This window comes from Cryptomeria japonica, chromosome 1 (genome assembly GCF_030272615.1).
Source record: "Cryptomeria japonica chromosome 1, Sugi_1.0, whole genome shotgun sequence".
In the NCBI taxonomy this organism is placed as follows: Eukaryota; Viridiplantae; Streptophyta; class Pinopsida; order Cupressales; family Cupressaceae; genus Cryptomeria; species Cryptomeria japonica.
The window spans coordinates 219,655,170-219,670,984 of record NC_081405.1 but is presented as its reverse complement, the minus strand read 5'-3'; the positions used below and the strand labels follow the sequence as shown (position 1 = coordinate 219,670,984).

General features: G+C 40.0%; 1 protein-coding gene across 3 annotated transcripts in view; it reads right to left on the bottom strand.

The window, feature by feature from the left end:
- Nucleotides 1–15,815, bottom strand: part of LOC131042897 (E3 UFM1-protein ligase 1 homolog) — a 251,377-nt gene that overhangs the window by 47,569 nt on the left and 187,993 nt on the right. For all 3 annotated transcript variants that reach the window (XR_009105331.2, XM_057976226.2, XM_057976225.2), the window contains exons 17-18: nucleotides 602–679; nucleotides 438–500 (exon numbers count right to left, since the gene is read on the bottom strand). Coding sequence is in view for 2 of the 3 variants with exons in the window: in XM_057976226.2 (XP_057832209.2) it covers nucleotides 438–500; nucleotides 602–679 (141 nt within the window). In the remaining variant the exon portion in view is untranslated. The remainder of the gene's footprint in view (nucleotides 1–437; nucleotides 501–601; nucleotides 680–15,815) is intronic.

Here is a 15,815-nt window from a genome sequence, read left to right as displayed (position 1 = left end):
AAAGCACGACTTTAGCCACATCAACAATAACCCACAAATTTTTCCAAAGAGTACTCATTTCTTGAAAAAAAAATTGTGAATACTCAGGCACTTCTCCAACTATGGTCTCAAATTCAACCCTTGTACTTGTTCTAGAGTGTTTAAAGTTTAAACCTTTTGATTCAATGCAGTCCTTTTGCTCCTTTGTTTTAAGGTTTAGTGTTCTTTTGGAGTTGTGTTTAACCTTTTAATTTACAAATTTATCCATAAATCCCCAAATTCTTCACAAGCTAACAGCAAACATTAGTAATGCGATATTTCATTTTCTTTCTATCAAGAAGCACATGGGGATCAACACAAGAAAACAAAAAAAATTCCAGCACACTAAGATCATATAAATAATGGCGTTGATTAGAAATCTAAATGCTAATATAAGATATCACAAACAAATATCTTACCTTCAATCGAGAAACAGCTACAGCCATTATTCTGCCAGGGATTTGTAAAGCTTTGTTGTATACCTACACATAAATGCTTTTAGAGAGTTTTTTGTGTGAAAACTTTTTTATTACAAATGTTAAAAAATCATAATCAAATCAACAAGAAAATTAGTTTTACTCACCTGCACATAGAGCAGTGCCACAACCTTTGGTAAAAGGGCTACTGGGTCACTTTCAGCTTCAATTTGAGATGCAAGAGCCTGATAAAATACACTATTTTATTATTTAATCACACATCTTCACATTGTCAAAAACATTAAAATGAGAATAAGATATTAATAAGTTTCTTATTCCATGGTCTAGTATGACATAGATTGAGTGTGAAGTTGGATTTGCAAGTTAAATTATGGAGCAAGAATAAGGTCCATTTAACATTTGAAGTTCCTTAATGGAGCACGATTAGATTTTGTAAAACCTAAAAGTGGATTGTTCTACTGCTCAGGAGACACAAGGGTAAAAGAAGTACACAACAGCTTTTAATTTGCTTTCTGATTCCTATTTATTAGATTTACTAAATTCAAATTAAAAAATGGACTACATAATAATTCTGTAAAGCTGGGCTCTTATACATGATAATAATAGTGTTATATATTTACAATGGTAGGTCACCTTAGATGAACTTCATATACAAATTTGTAGTTCAAGGCAAGGAGATTGAATAATTTTCCCAAGCTCGTAAGGTTTGAAATCTTGCCACAATATGTCTACATCTTACTTGTGCCATATTAGGAAAAAAAAGGCATATAGTTAAATTAAAGAGGCTGAGGAATGTCTGATAAAAATTAGACAAAATACTAAAATAGACATTATAGTAGGATTATTCCTAATTTAAAATCCTTAGAGTCTACTTTGGTAAAATATCAAATTAAATGAACAACTAGGCATGCCAAAGGAAAATATCTAAGCTGACAATTTGGATATGCACACACATATGTTCAAAATTATAAATTATACGAACAGTGATACTCATAAATCCATAATTGCCAATAAGTAGAATATTTAAATATCTCATTATATCATATTGTTTTACCATATTCTATGAAAGACATTTGCAGGAATAAGTAGAATGTACATTTGATTTGTAATATACTTAAATGTCTTTTACCACTGTATTAATCTACAGATATTCATGTGAACAACATGAATTATAAATGTTCATGATATCCCAAGTTATCAGATGCCATACTTGTGCTCTTCCCTCACCCAAATATAACCTTTCCTTTGTTGGAAATGCACCTAGCCTGGCTTGCATATTTATTGGGTACTAGCATACTTAATGTGAGATCCAACCCAGATCCCATGAAAACTTAAGAAATAAAATTTAAATAATCTGAAGAAATAAAGTGAAAAGTTCTAGTTACAAGTTGGACATTATGTAAGAGCCAAACAGGTCTCCCGTTCACACATACTATTCATTGGACATCATAATTGGATCTATTTCAATTTTCAGGTATAAAGCCCATATGTGTATTAATGCAACATTGCTAATAGCATCTCCCTCTTGCAATGTGGATGGATTTGCCTTTACCTGGTGATAAAATAAACTAAATATGTAGTTTCACTATATAGTAAATCCCTATTGCGTGAAGTCATTTGTTTGTATTTTATTAATAAATTAATTTTTGGGTCAGTCAAAAGTTTATGATAATGGCATTTATCGTCTATCTAACACTAAATATTAGAGAATTTCTCTTGTATTCCATATGCAATCCTACAAGCAACTGTTTTGTTATTGAACTGCCATGCATATGTAGTTCTGAATAAAAAGGAGAAACAATGGATGTGGGGAAATCTTGCTCTTTCGAATTGCTTTTATTCATTGAGACTTGAATTTCAAAATACACATTATACACCGTTTTCTCCGCATATTACAGTGCAAGCTGACATTTAGTTCAATGTTCAAAAGAATGTTAGTTTACATCCCCAAATAAATATGGGAGTTGGCTCCACTTTAGAAATTCAAGCAATGTTATTCCTGGGATCACCCGTGTACACCAGGGTACAAACCGAGCACCCAAGTAGTACCCTAGGCAAACCCGGGGGCGTACTGATACTGGACCAGTACCCAGACTGCACTAAAACCCGACCAAGGCCTATAGGGTGGGCCTAATAACACAAGGAAATATTTAAAAACCCTAAACAAAAGAAGGTAATATTTGTTGTACTTTTCTATCAAGATGTGATCTAACAACAAATTTGAGAGTTAATTACCAAATAAAATAAAGTTTGAATCTCAGCAAACATACTCCATTTTAAAACACATAAGGTTGTGTAATACTCCCAACTAACCTATCCAAGAGATAGTCTAACTTTAGAATGCTAGGCCCTTTACCCTTATCAAATAGAGATAACTTTGGCTGCATATACTTTGTTAGCATTCTAATTCACTTGTTGCCAAACAACACAAAACAGAACAGCATATACAATTAAATCATTCTTCGAACTGTAAAGAGAAGCTTCCTAGGATCTAAATAAACTTAAATATAGGATTTCATAAGGGTTTTGCATTCAATGTAAATTATTAATGACTATATTTTTGCTCCAGATGTAGCCCCCCGTCAACAATCAAACCTTGTAGAAAGATTTTCAAATGTTCAAGAGGGTAAACTATCAAGAACAAACAAATACAATAGATGCCAACTACTGGCTAAAATTAAGACCTATGTCACAAGGTTCAAGTTCTAGTTTTTGTCTGGCAACCATAAACTTTGGATGAAGTTAGGCAAGGGGAAAAAATCCAAAAATAAATTGTGATTAAATTAGCCTTACATAAATTCAATTTTTTTAAAATATAGGTAATATATCTACAAAATTATAAAAATAGTTTAGCATTGATAAATAGATTTGAAATCATTATTATAAGATAAAACATTTATAAACCATGATAAACTTATCAAAGTTAGACCATTAGAAACATGAGAAATCATGATTGTGAAGATGTGCTTTTGTTAAAAAGGACAGTGGAGACTCAAGACTTTGAAACTTCAAAAAACCTCCGAGTCATCAAGAGCACTTTGTTGAGATGATGTAGTATCATCATCACTGTTGACGGGAATAATCATTATGTTATGTTGTCATATTATGTTTATGTTGTCGTCGGTAATAATGAGTTACGGTGGTCAGTTAGTTAGCCGACGGGTAGGTAGTTGGAGTCGCAACGGTTGTGTCGCACCCCTTCGGCTGTCATATATTGTACCACCTCCGGGTGTTGGAGGAGATGTAATGTAAGGACGGATTATAATATGAATATCTTTTGACATTAATGGAAAGCTTATTCTGGTACTTCCTTTGTAATTGCATTGTGCATTGTTGTTCAGTTCCTGTATTATTCCTGTTTACCCAGTGAGGTAAACATTTGGCGTCGTTGCCTAGACGAACTCGGGAACGGAAGACACGGATGGCGCATAGACACAATGGGCCCACCCGTTGATGAAGTAAACCCGGAGGTCGACGACGCGCGGACAGAACTTTACATAGGAGAAGACACGGCAACGCGAGAATTTTCAATTTTGCTCCAGGTAGCCATTCAGACATACGTTCGACGAGGAGCGGCGGAGGTAGAAATCCCACCAAGTGCCGTGTGGACAGCGCTGGAGGTTAGCCCGGCAGTAAACTGGTTGATGAACCACCTCCCCCGGTTGCTTGCACAGGCATCGCTGGCACAACAGGCCCGCCTAGAGGAGATTGCCCAGGAAGAGTGACGACAACAAATCCTGCAACGCTACGAAGAGAACAGCCGACGGGAAACAGAACGAGATGGCGCCAGGCCAGGAGGAAATTGAACCTTTGACTTATGCCCAATAGACTAAATAAGGACAAAAATAAAAAGATACAGAGTGACGAATGGGAAGTGGCACAAACCGCATTAAATCTCAGACAGCAGATAGAATGAAGGCGTAGGCTAAAGCAGCTTGCCGAGGGACGACCGGCCGAGGGGTTGCCCGAAGGGAACCCAGGAGGTGTCACGGAGGTTGCGGAGGCAGAGATAGACAGAGAGAACTACACTGTCTACACTGTTGTAGGGTTGCCAGAAGGAGTCACGGAGGGTGCCGAAGGAAAACTCTACAATTCGCCAGAATACCACCGTAGGGTAAGAAGCCGCGGAGAGTTGGTGGAACAAACAAGGCGAAGTCTAAACCTGGTCGACGCTACTAGAGACTTGCTAAAGAATTTGTCCATTTCGGAGGACAATCGGAGGGAGACACCGGAAGGTGACGGTATGACCGAAGGTGCCGAGGGAGCACAATTTGTTTGGTTTGGTGTCAGCAACTTTTTCCGGAGGACCCACGAGTGGAGGTTCAGTTGCAGGAGGCGGAGGATCACCAGGTACAAGCACACAAGGAATTAGAGGAGCGAGACCCAGTGGTGGGATGGCGAGTAAACAAAAATTGCCAAAGTTCACAGGGGAGGGCAAGGAAGACCCCTTACGGCATTGCCGTACATGTGAAACCATTTGGTCCGCCAACGGAGTAACAGACCAGGATGACTGGGTACAGCAGTTCCCAGCCACGTTACGAGGAGTTGCCATAGATTGGTACTCCGATGTGGACAAGCAAAAAGTGGCCACGTGGGCCAATCTATAGAAGGAATTTACGGGGGAGTTTCGGTTGCTCCGTGATGACAATGAAATTGTAACAGAGATATACAGTACCAAACAAGGTACCAGGGAGACAGTACGGGCATATAGTCGGAGGCTGAAAGAACTCTTGGGTAAAATGGAAAGCCAACCCGCAGATGGATTGAAGAAACGATGGTTCGTTGAAGGGTTGAAATCCTCCCTACGGAGGAAGATGAAAATTGTACCCCCGACGTCATATGACGACGCTTATAATAGGGCAATGGACCTGGAGAGCGAACACAAAACATCAAAGAAGAAGAAAAGTAATAAATCCTCATCCGAGGACAATGACTCTTCACAGGAAAGCAGCAGCGACGACGAGGCTGGCAAACGGGTGCAAGCGCTCCAGAAAGAGATGGAGCGAATGAGAAAGGAATTCAAAATAATGAGAAGCACTGGTCGGAACGAAGGGGACATATGGTGCACTGAGTGCAAAGAGGAAGGGCACACAAAGGGTACTTACCAAAAGAAGGCATTCTGAGAGATTTGCCAAGTGATGGGACACTCCACCAAGGAGTGCCCATACAACATGAAAACCCGAGGTACGCAAATGAACCAGGTGCTGTTCACGGAGCAGGCCACAACATCCGCACCAGCGGGTACCGGCCAACATACCAACACAACGGCATCATCTGGAGGATACCGGGACAACAGACGTGGCGGCGTCGGAAGGAATAGCGACAATACCAATAACGGAAGCCGTATCCAGTATGACGCCAAGGGCCGGCCAATTATCCAATGTAGGGCCTGTAATCAGTGGGGGCACTTCGCCCGTGATTGCACGAAGGAAGCCACCCCTCAGCACCTCTGTCGTTGGTGTGGGCCAGGCGACCATGAGGACGCAAATTGCCCGCAGGCAGGGGTTAATCTCCTCAACATTGAGAAGGCTGAGAAGATTGGTGAGAAAGAAGTACTGGCGATCACCCGCACCCAGATGAAAAAAGCCACTTATCCCGACCCTCGTACGGAGAAGGAGAGATTATGGGAGGCAAAGGCCAATATTGAACGTGAGATGACGACCGAACGACGGGACAACGAGGTGGCGAGTACATCATTCCGTACGGAAGCGGAAAATAACATCATTGGGCAAATATTGCAGATGGAGGTGTCGATAAAGGTAAAAGACCTTCTCGACTCTATGCCACAATTAAGGACTGCCATCCTCACCAATGTGCAAAGCACCGCAGCATCGAGTGCACCACAGGTACGGGTTCCCGCCACCACATCGTCGAGTGCACCACAGGTAGGGGTTCCCGCCACCGCTTCGAAGAGTACACCACAAGTGGAGGTTTCCGTCAGCCCTTCGACTGACCCGATGTTACTAGCCGTGAGCAGTGGTAGACACCCAGCTGTGGTAGAAATGGGTATCCGTGGGACCATTCTGAAGGACACCATTGTGGACGGTGGATCTGGGGTGAATGTACTACCAGAAGAAACATGGAAGTGACTGGGGAAGCCCACCCTGTGGCCACCCACATTCAACCTGGTGGGAGCGGACCAACACGGCATTAAGCCACTCGGCCTGTTGATGGCCCAACAAGTGACAATTGGTACGCAACCATTCTTGTTAGATTTCGTGGTCATTCCTTCGAAGAAGAAAGGCTATGACGCCATCCTGGGGAGAGTGTGGTTGATCAATGCGAGGGTAAACCACAACTGGAAGAAAAATACACTTTCCATGGAGAAGGGAGGGCGGAAATATACCATTGACCTACACACCCAAGATGTCGGTGAAGAGCTCGCCTCTTCCGACTCGGACTCAGAGGACTCTAATAAAGGGGAAGGGGGTCCCGATGAAAGTAAGGGCAAGAACGCGATGGAGCCGAACAGTGATGGGGTGCTCGAATTGGAGGGATGTTCTGAAGATGAGGTATGCTCACTTAACGGGCTCTTCCACTGGCAAATGGGGGATTACGAAATGTTCCAAAGCTACAAGCTAGAAGTAGAGGAACCAGAGCAACCAGAGCAACCAACAGAGGTGTACCTGCCGGAATACAAAGAATATTGGAAGGGAGACGCCCCAAACCCTGGCGACGTAAATAATCTGAAGAGTGTCGGCAACGATTGGAACCCTGTGTGGAAGGCCGCAGCCTTCAAAATCTTTATTATCCTTCTTCTTCTTATGTACGGGAAGGAGATCGTGGTCCCTGTAGAATTTGTGGTTCCAAGTCTTCCGATGGCTATTGAAAATAGACTTGCCACCAACGGGCCCAAATTGAAACCCTACCACGCGAAGCGCGCAGGGGACCCGAGAGGCTGGACGGACACCCAAGAGTCCGAAGGGAGACCCGAGAGGATGGAAGGGGACCTAAGAGGCCAGGCAAGCAACTCGAGAGGCACGAGACAAAAGCAGGAGACTTTTGGGCGAGGAAAACAGAGAAGGATGAAGGGCGATCTCAGAGACAGGGGACCCCAGCAGAAGACTCTCTAGCAGAAAAAAAAAACAAAAAAAAAACGTATGGCCGTACGAGTCAGCTGACCGTACGGGAAAAAGGAGAAGAAAGCCACGGTGGAACCACCGTACGGTAGCACCACCATGCGGTGGCAACACCGACGGTGGAACCACCGTGCGGTGGCAACACCGGTGGTGTAACCACCGTACGGTGGCAACACCGACGGTGGGGCCACTGGTGGTGTAACCACCGTACGGTAGCACCACCGTGCGGTGGCAACACCGACGGTGGGGCCACCGTGCGGTGGCAACACCGACGGTGGAACCACCGTGCAGTGGAACCATCGTACGGTGGCAACCATCTTACGGTAGCACGTCCACCACCGTGCGGTGGAAACCACTGCTATTGCGGAGCACGAAGACATAAACGCAGCCCCCGCACAAACAAACACAGTCGTACGGTGGAGGGTGTTGACCGCAAGATCGGAGGTGCCAGTGCTGTTGTTGACCGTACAGGGAGGTTGTATGGCCGGGGTGCCATCGGGGACATTAATGTGCTAAAAAAAAAAAAAAGAAAAACGACGACAGCCAGATTTAAAATGATTTGCTGGAGTTTGAAGCCAGGACACTGGAAATTCAGAGTGTAGAAGAAGGGTTTTTGGCATCTTAAAATATCACAGAAATGCTGTGCGCCATGGACTTTCGTATGGTTCTGAGGGTTGTAAATTGGTGTTGGCCCTCTTAAAATATCACAGAACCCCGCGAGGGACGCTGCCCCAGGACCCCGCGAGGGACGCTGCCCCTCGACCCCACTGGGGGCGTTGCCCCCAGACCCCCAGTTTATTTTTGAGCTACAAAATACCACGGGAAGTGTTGTGGTTGTCCGTACTGTGAGAAAGAAGCCTGCAGCTAAGCATTGGCGGGGAAGCCATAAGTCGTAGAGGGAGACGAATTTGGAGGTTGGGAACAAACAGAGTTTGAGGGAAGGCATTGCAGGTCTGCGCAGTTGTATGACACCAGGGAGTTATTCAGTTCAGTTTTTAGCCTTTGGGGAGTATGATGGAGGATTTGAGGTGTCTCCTAGTATTTGTGCCAGCGGATTGTGGCCACCTCCAGGCATGACTGGTACGCTTTGAGGAACTCGGAGTATGTCTTGGCTGGACGTGAGGTTGCCGTGGTGGATGCACAGAGGGCTCGGGAGGAGCTAACCACCAGGTTGGAGGCAATAGTCACGTGAGACTTAGTTCAGCGTACCCAGGAGTTGGATGCCGGGAGAGCAGCACGGGGGGCTATCGAGGACAAATTGGCTAGGGAGACAGTATCAATTGAGTGGCAGTTGGTGGAAGCTCAGACTGAAAAACGTGTTTTGTAGACAAGTTTGGGTTAGGCACAGGCGGACTGTGATGGCAAAGGAAGCAATATTGGTGAAATCCGCACTTGAGCATCAGATGGTAGCAGAAAAGGGTTTTCAGGCGAGGACGCAGGAAGTGTATAAGATCCGGGCCCGACTGGTGTCAGTAGTTTCTGTCGTTCATCTCTATTTTGTATTAAGTCGTCGGAGTCGACTTCTGTTGACGGGAATAATCATTATGTTATGTTGTCATATTATGTTTATGTTGTCGTCGGTAATAATGAGTTACGGCGGTCAGTTAGTTAGCCGACGGGTAGGTAGTTGGAGTCACAACGGTTATGTCGCACCCCTTCGGCTGTCATATATTGTACCACCTCCGGGTGTTGGAGGAGATGTAATGTAAGGACGGATTATAATATGAATATCTTTTGACATTAATGGAAAGCTTATTCTGGTACTTCCTTTGTAATTGCATTGTGCATTGCTGTTCAATTCCTGTATTATTCCTGTTTACCCAGTGAGGTAAACAATCACCAAATGCATTGCTCAATTCATCATAAAAAAAGTCAAGCTCATCAACAATTGGCACTACTATCTCTTCTGAAATTTGTTGTTGTTAAGAACAAGTGGAGTCATTCTTTAATTTGTTAATAAACAATTTTAAATTTCTCTAAATGTACAAAATATCTCCAAAATTTTAGAATTTGTTCCTATATTTAGAATGAAGTTGTCAAAGAAGCTCCAATTCCTCTCACAAGCTAATGAGCTTATTTCCTCAATAAATATTCATAATACAAAGCATTGTAGCTCATGATTTTTTGCTCCATAAATCATCCACCATCTATACCTAAGTACATCAACTCAAGCCATGTCATATTTGGCTGCTGACATTCCAAACATCCCTTCTATTTCCTTGTATTTCCAACATTGTTTTTCAATTAGAGATGCAACTACTAGAGCAGGTTCAAACCTCTCAATACCTCTTAAAATCCTTCCCATTATTTGATGCAGAGGCAGGGGTAAGTACAATTAACTTCACATTCAAAGGCCATGGTTACATTGTCCATCTTTTAGGTGCTATTGGATGTACTCTTGAGGTTTCTAGACTTGAACAATCATTAGGCTTTGGACCACCAACACTAGACAGTATGTACTTACTGGTTTTAGGCTTGTGACATTACAACAATAACAACTTTGTGGATTCCAACATTTCCACTCACTTTCATTGACACATATCAAACCTTTCAATAGGACAGTCCTAATTGATGGCAAAGAAGGACAAATTAATGTGGCTTTCACTTGAAACCCTCCCAGCCTATTTGGGGGATCCTACACAAGGGTTGGACACGTCACATTGGTCTTACAACAATGAAAGACTCCCACTGTGACACTGTTTGCAGAATTCAAATGACTGGCAACCATTATTGTGACAAGGGGTCTACTAGGACAGTCAAGAACATATTGCTTTCTCCACACTCTATGACTTTCAAACAAGTTCCTTTTGCTTTGGGAGGGTCCCTCACACATTCCTTCAATACCAAACACCAATGCAATTCAATCTTTTTCCTTCTTCATGCAATTCTTGTCTCTCACTGGTTTTTCACAATCTGATACATAGGGATATCAGACTTTCATTGCATCACCACACATGCAAACTTCCACATCAGCCTCTGCACACTTTAGGACATCCAAGTACACATAAAAACAAGCCATTCCACCAAGTTTTAGGATTTTCTAACAGTGGATGGCAAATTTATGCATTTGTTTTTGTTCACTAGTTACCCTACCTAGGGTTTTTTACAATTCTAGAGTAAAAATCAATAACTTGCTTATTTTTTAATGAAATTGGATGAAACAAGAAGCAATGGAAAGTAAATTCAATGGCCTTTCATCTCCAATCAGTCTCAGACTTTTATTTTGCAAGTACAGTCCGTACCAATTGCTGCAACAGCCTGCAACTTCCAGAAAAAAAGTCTTATAGGGCTGCTTATGGTAAAATGGCCATAACTTTCTTGACACTTGATGAAATTACACCAAACCAACGGCAGATAACTCAGTCCTCCATCAATCACAATTGATTTCCGACCAGTACAATGTTGTACAGAGCCATACAATCAAAAGAGCAGCAAAAAACATGAGGAAAATGCAGAAAATGATGTGTTTTTTATTGTTCCCACTTCCAAAAATTACATTCCAACCATTGGGTCGTACAAATCAGGTCTATTTATGCCTGAACAAACAAGTTCTAACCACCAACCAACCCTCAACTAACATCTAACAGCTTTTAACAAACTTTTGAAAAGTTGTCACTTGACAAGAAAAATTGTCATGACAACATTGACAATTTTTGACAATTTTTACATTTTTAAACCAATGGACCCCAAACTTGCACAAATGGGTCCAAATAAACAATAATGGCCCAAATGGCCTTATTAACATAAAACAACACAAAAGGAAACAAAAATCCAACTTTGACCATTGTGAGCACAAGGGTGCTCCTGCACCATTATTTCACAATCACTTTGTCTATCAATTTGAAATAGCTTACGCTTCAAATAGAAAACTACAACATGTAAAGATGCATGCACCATTTTCCATCTAGAATTAACTGTATACCATATCTCCATATACTCTACTTCCACATTTGTAATGTCCCATTATTTAATCTCTTAGGATTTTGGGATTATTTACTTATAACTTCAATTGCAAGAGACTGGTTTCTATAAAAACCTTCACAATGCAAGTTAATTCCTTTAATGCTATGCAAGAATTAGATTGATGATCAAACTTGTATAATGATAATGACTGCTATGCTCAACCAGTCGTATAAGTCTTACTTGTGGAACTGATATGTATATAGAATACAATTGCAATGAATTACGATATGTATTGGATGCAATATAATTTGATGTACAAAATTATGATTGATCCTTCCTATATGAATTGAAGGATTATATCGATATCTATATATTGGTCAAATATACACTCGATTTATATGCAAATAATATTATTTGATACGAGTGAGATATTCTGACCCTTTTCTGATTTATGAAGTTGTAATATAAGGATATTTCTGTTACTGATAACACTGTATAATTATGCAAATGCCCCCTTCAATCTACCCAATCACTTATCTGATATACTCATTATGAAATGGCAATATGCTGATAATGGTCAACTACTAATGATTGCTATGCCTGATAGGACTTTATAAATGCGCAAAGATGAACTTGCTTTTGGTCTGATAAGACCTTCGGATCTGGTATGATTGCTTGCCTGCTATGCCTGATTAGAATAGTGATTTTATATGGCACCGTTTCTGATTTATAACACTTGTATTTATGCGTCCAAGCCTAATACAGCTGCTACTCAACTTGAGCGATCCACAAATGGATATGAAATAGAAATACGAAAATGATCGATGCAATCCCTTTGGAATGATATTGAAGTCTCTTTAATATGCAACGAAGGGATAGGGAGTGAGGGGTTGCAACCCTTCTTAATGAATCCCATCTCTTTGCAAATCGCACCTATTGGATAATAGATGATTAACTCTTAGTAATCGCATTTCTTGATGTATTAATCCATTGTTTTAACTATTCTCCTTAATGATACTTCCCATCCATTTATTGCACTTCTTCATGGGTGGCAATTTCGGAGAGATATTATTGTTATTTTAATAACTTTGCCCAACCTCAGTGAAAATATTAAGCTTCAATACCTTGACGAGGATATGTAAACATAGCATTCATTATATCTTCTGCCACCCTTGGTATCATTGTTGTAAGGAAGGGAAAATGTCGATAGTAATACTTGGAATCTCTGCACAGATTGACTATAAGACTTTATATAGTGCTCGTTGAAGACTCAGGATATTATCTAACACCCAATATAGTCAATGATATAATATGTGCTCAAAAGCAATATTCATTTGTGCGCTCATGGATACACACAAGCCTACAATGATAATGGTCTGCTAACTTTATCACCCAAATTCCTAAAGTCCATATTGTATCGGTTCTTTATTAATATCTGCAAAAAATATAAGATGCTATGTAATCACTAATCAGGTTTTGAGGATTAGATGAGGACCCACAGCATTATTTGGTGCTTTCTAAATAGCTTCCTTAGAATGGTCCATGCCCTCATAAAGCATGCCAAGATAAGGGATGTCACCATGAACCATATGAAACAAATATTCCTATTTAAAATCATTTTCTCTATGTTCTTCCCTCTAGGATCTTTAGAAAGAGCTGAATTTTCCCAATCGTTGGAACAAATAACAAACATTAAAGTTGCTTTCTCTTCAACCATTCTTTTCAAAGTGATATAAAATGAAACAAATATTGTGTCACAAGGCCTCAACAACTCCCTAGATGCATGTTGTCTATAAAGATTCAATGTGAGACGACGATTTCTTATAAAATTTGCAATTGCTCTCCTCTATGAATTGCCTCATGTAACCATGAGAATTTAACCAAGTCATGAAGCAAAAAATCCAAACAATGGGCTACATATGGGCTCCAATATATTTGTGGGTGCTTCTCTACTATCAACATTGCAACTCCCACATAATTTGTTGCGATATCAATTACCACTCGAATCACATTTTCCACTCCTTCAAGAATGGCTTCCACTAATATTTAAAAAAAATACTTTGACGGTTTATTATGGTTCATGGTATTAATCGCCTTCAAGAACAACAATAGCTTGAGGACAAGCCATTGAAAAATTAATCAATGGCCTCTGACATATATCTGACCATTCATCATTCAATATAGTGCAATTTGTTGCCTTCCAAGAGGCTTTGAAGTCAACTAATTATTCCAATCACTCTATCTTTTGACCTCTAAAAAATAGTTGTTATGAAAACCTCTGAAGAGATAGGTAAAAACCCTTTGCCAAACTTCGCAACATTCTAAATTGCAGTTCGAAAATGTGGATTCCTAGCCACATTAAATAGAATGGCACTTAAATAAAACAAATCAGCTAATGCATCATCCACATGTTTTTTTGTTGATTTCCAAAAATTGTTCAATGTTCCACCCTCTTTTGATAGTCTTGTGGCCTTGGGTAGGGTAGAAAAGGAAGACATAATAGATGTGAATCTGGATACATCCTCTTTGATTCTTTGTTCTTTTATGTCTTCTTCATCTTTCCTACAATTGAAGAGCATTGATCTTTTCTATAGAGCAACTCTAATTAGTAACTATTTTAGGACATGTACTAACACCTCCTCCTACAACCCTTGAAATGGCAAGTGGTCCATTACTCTTGTTAAACTTATAAGGAAAGGTTTTTGACACAAGTTACATTTGAGATCAACACCATTGCCAGTCACATGTTTCTAGTGTTGACTTGGTGTTCAGCACCTCCTTGGAGACACATGACATGGCTTAACCGCCTCTTGTGGATTGGGTTAAATCTGGCGTTTGTAACAAGCATTGACTGTTTGAGCTTTTGGTGTAACAGCTAACGATTCCAACAATTGGTATCAGAGCCTTGGGTCATGGGTTCGAGTCTACCTTCAATGCGTGCTGAAGTCTCAGTCGGTGCTGAGGGGGAGATTGTTGACTTAGTGGTCAACACCTCCTTGGGGACTCGTGACATGGCTTAACCGCTTCCCATGGATTGGGTTAGATTTGGCATTTGTAACAGGCATTGACAGTTCGAGCTTTTGGCACAACGGCAAACGATTCCAACATCTAGTCCTTAGTGGTTGATAATATGGGAGTCATTAAATTATAATCTATATGTTTCAAAAGACAAAATAATAGTTTTATTTAAAATTTACATTATTAGCTAAATTTTATTTTAATAAATATTAAAATATCACATGTTAAATTTTCATTTTTTACTTTGAAGGACAAAATTACTCAAAATTAATAAGTTTAAGATTTCAATTTAAATATTTAAATGTGTTAATTTTAAAATAAAACAATATAAATTTAATTTAAATATGTTAAATTTTAGCATATTTTTTAAAATTATATAAATAGTTTCAAATCTAAATTGAATATTTTAAAAACAGCATTGTCATTTATTAAATGTTAATATTTAAAAATAAAAATCTTAAATAATAAAATAAAACAATATTAAATTTATGCCACACAGAGATTTCTTTCATCAAGCCGCTTTTAAAAGCCCAACTGGAACTCTATGTCACTCTCGCCACCCTTTTGCATTGTTCAGAGGAAAATTTGAGTGGCCTTGCCATGCAAAAAATCTACCTTAGTCAAATGAAGTGGAAGTTAAAGACACTTAAGCCACTTTTACCATAAAGTTGGACATCCAAACAATTAATTTAGCCAAGTAGAAAAATTAGTTCATCATGATAGTTTCCTTCACAATGTTGGGTGGAATCCTCTTTTGGGCTCAACCATCTCAATTGTGCACCCAAGCCAAAGCAAAGATATTAGACCTTTGAGCCAAGCAAAATTTTCCTTCACTTGAGCCAAGCAAAACTTTCCTTTGTTTATTGCTATATGTGATAAATAAAATAGATGAATTAATAATGAAGATGGCCATACATACCAGATACAAGTGTAAAATGTCTTTATTCAAACATGAAATTATTACAAAAGAAGACCAAAGATGATCAGCAAGGGATCAGAGTTAATCCGACTAGATCATACTAGTTTCCTTGACGATACTCTATATTTAAAGGCCCGATGATTACCAAGAAGAACACAACCATCAACCAATCGATGCTTACAACTACTTGATGCCGACAAACACTTAAAACAACAAATTAATACGTAGTCGAATAACCAATCTTATCAAACATAACAATAGACATTATACATTGACTACATCATCCCCCCCAAAAGAAAAAGTCATATTCTAGACGATAAGTAAACATCAAGTAACATAAGGGAAGACTGATAATGATAGTGTAGACATTGACTTGTACTTCACAAACTCAAATTTGCATTTTACTTGTAAAATCAAATGGGTGCAATGGCGGGTCAAGAA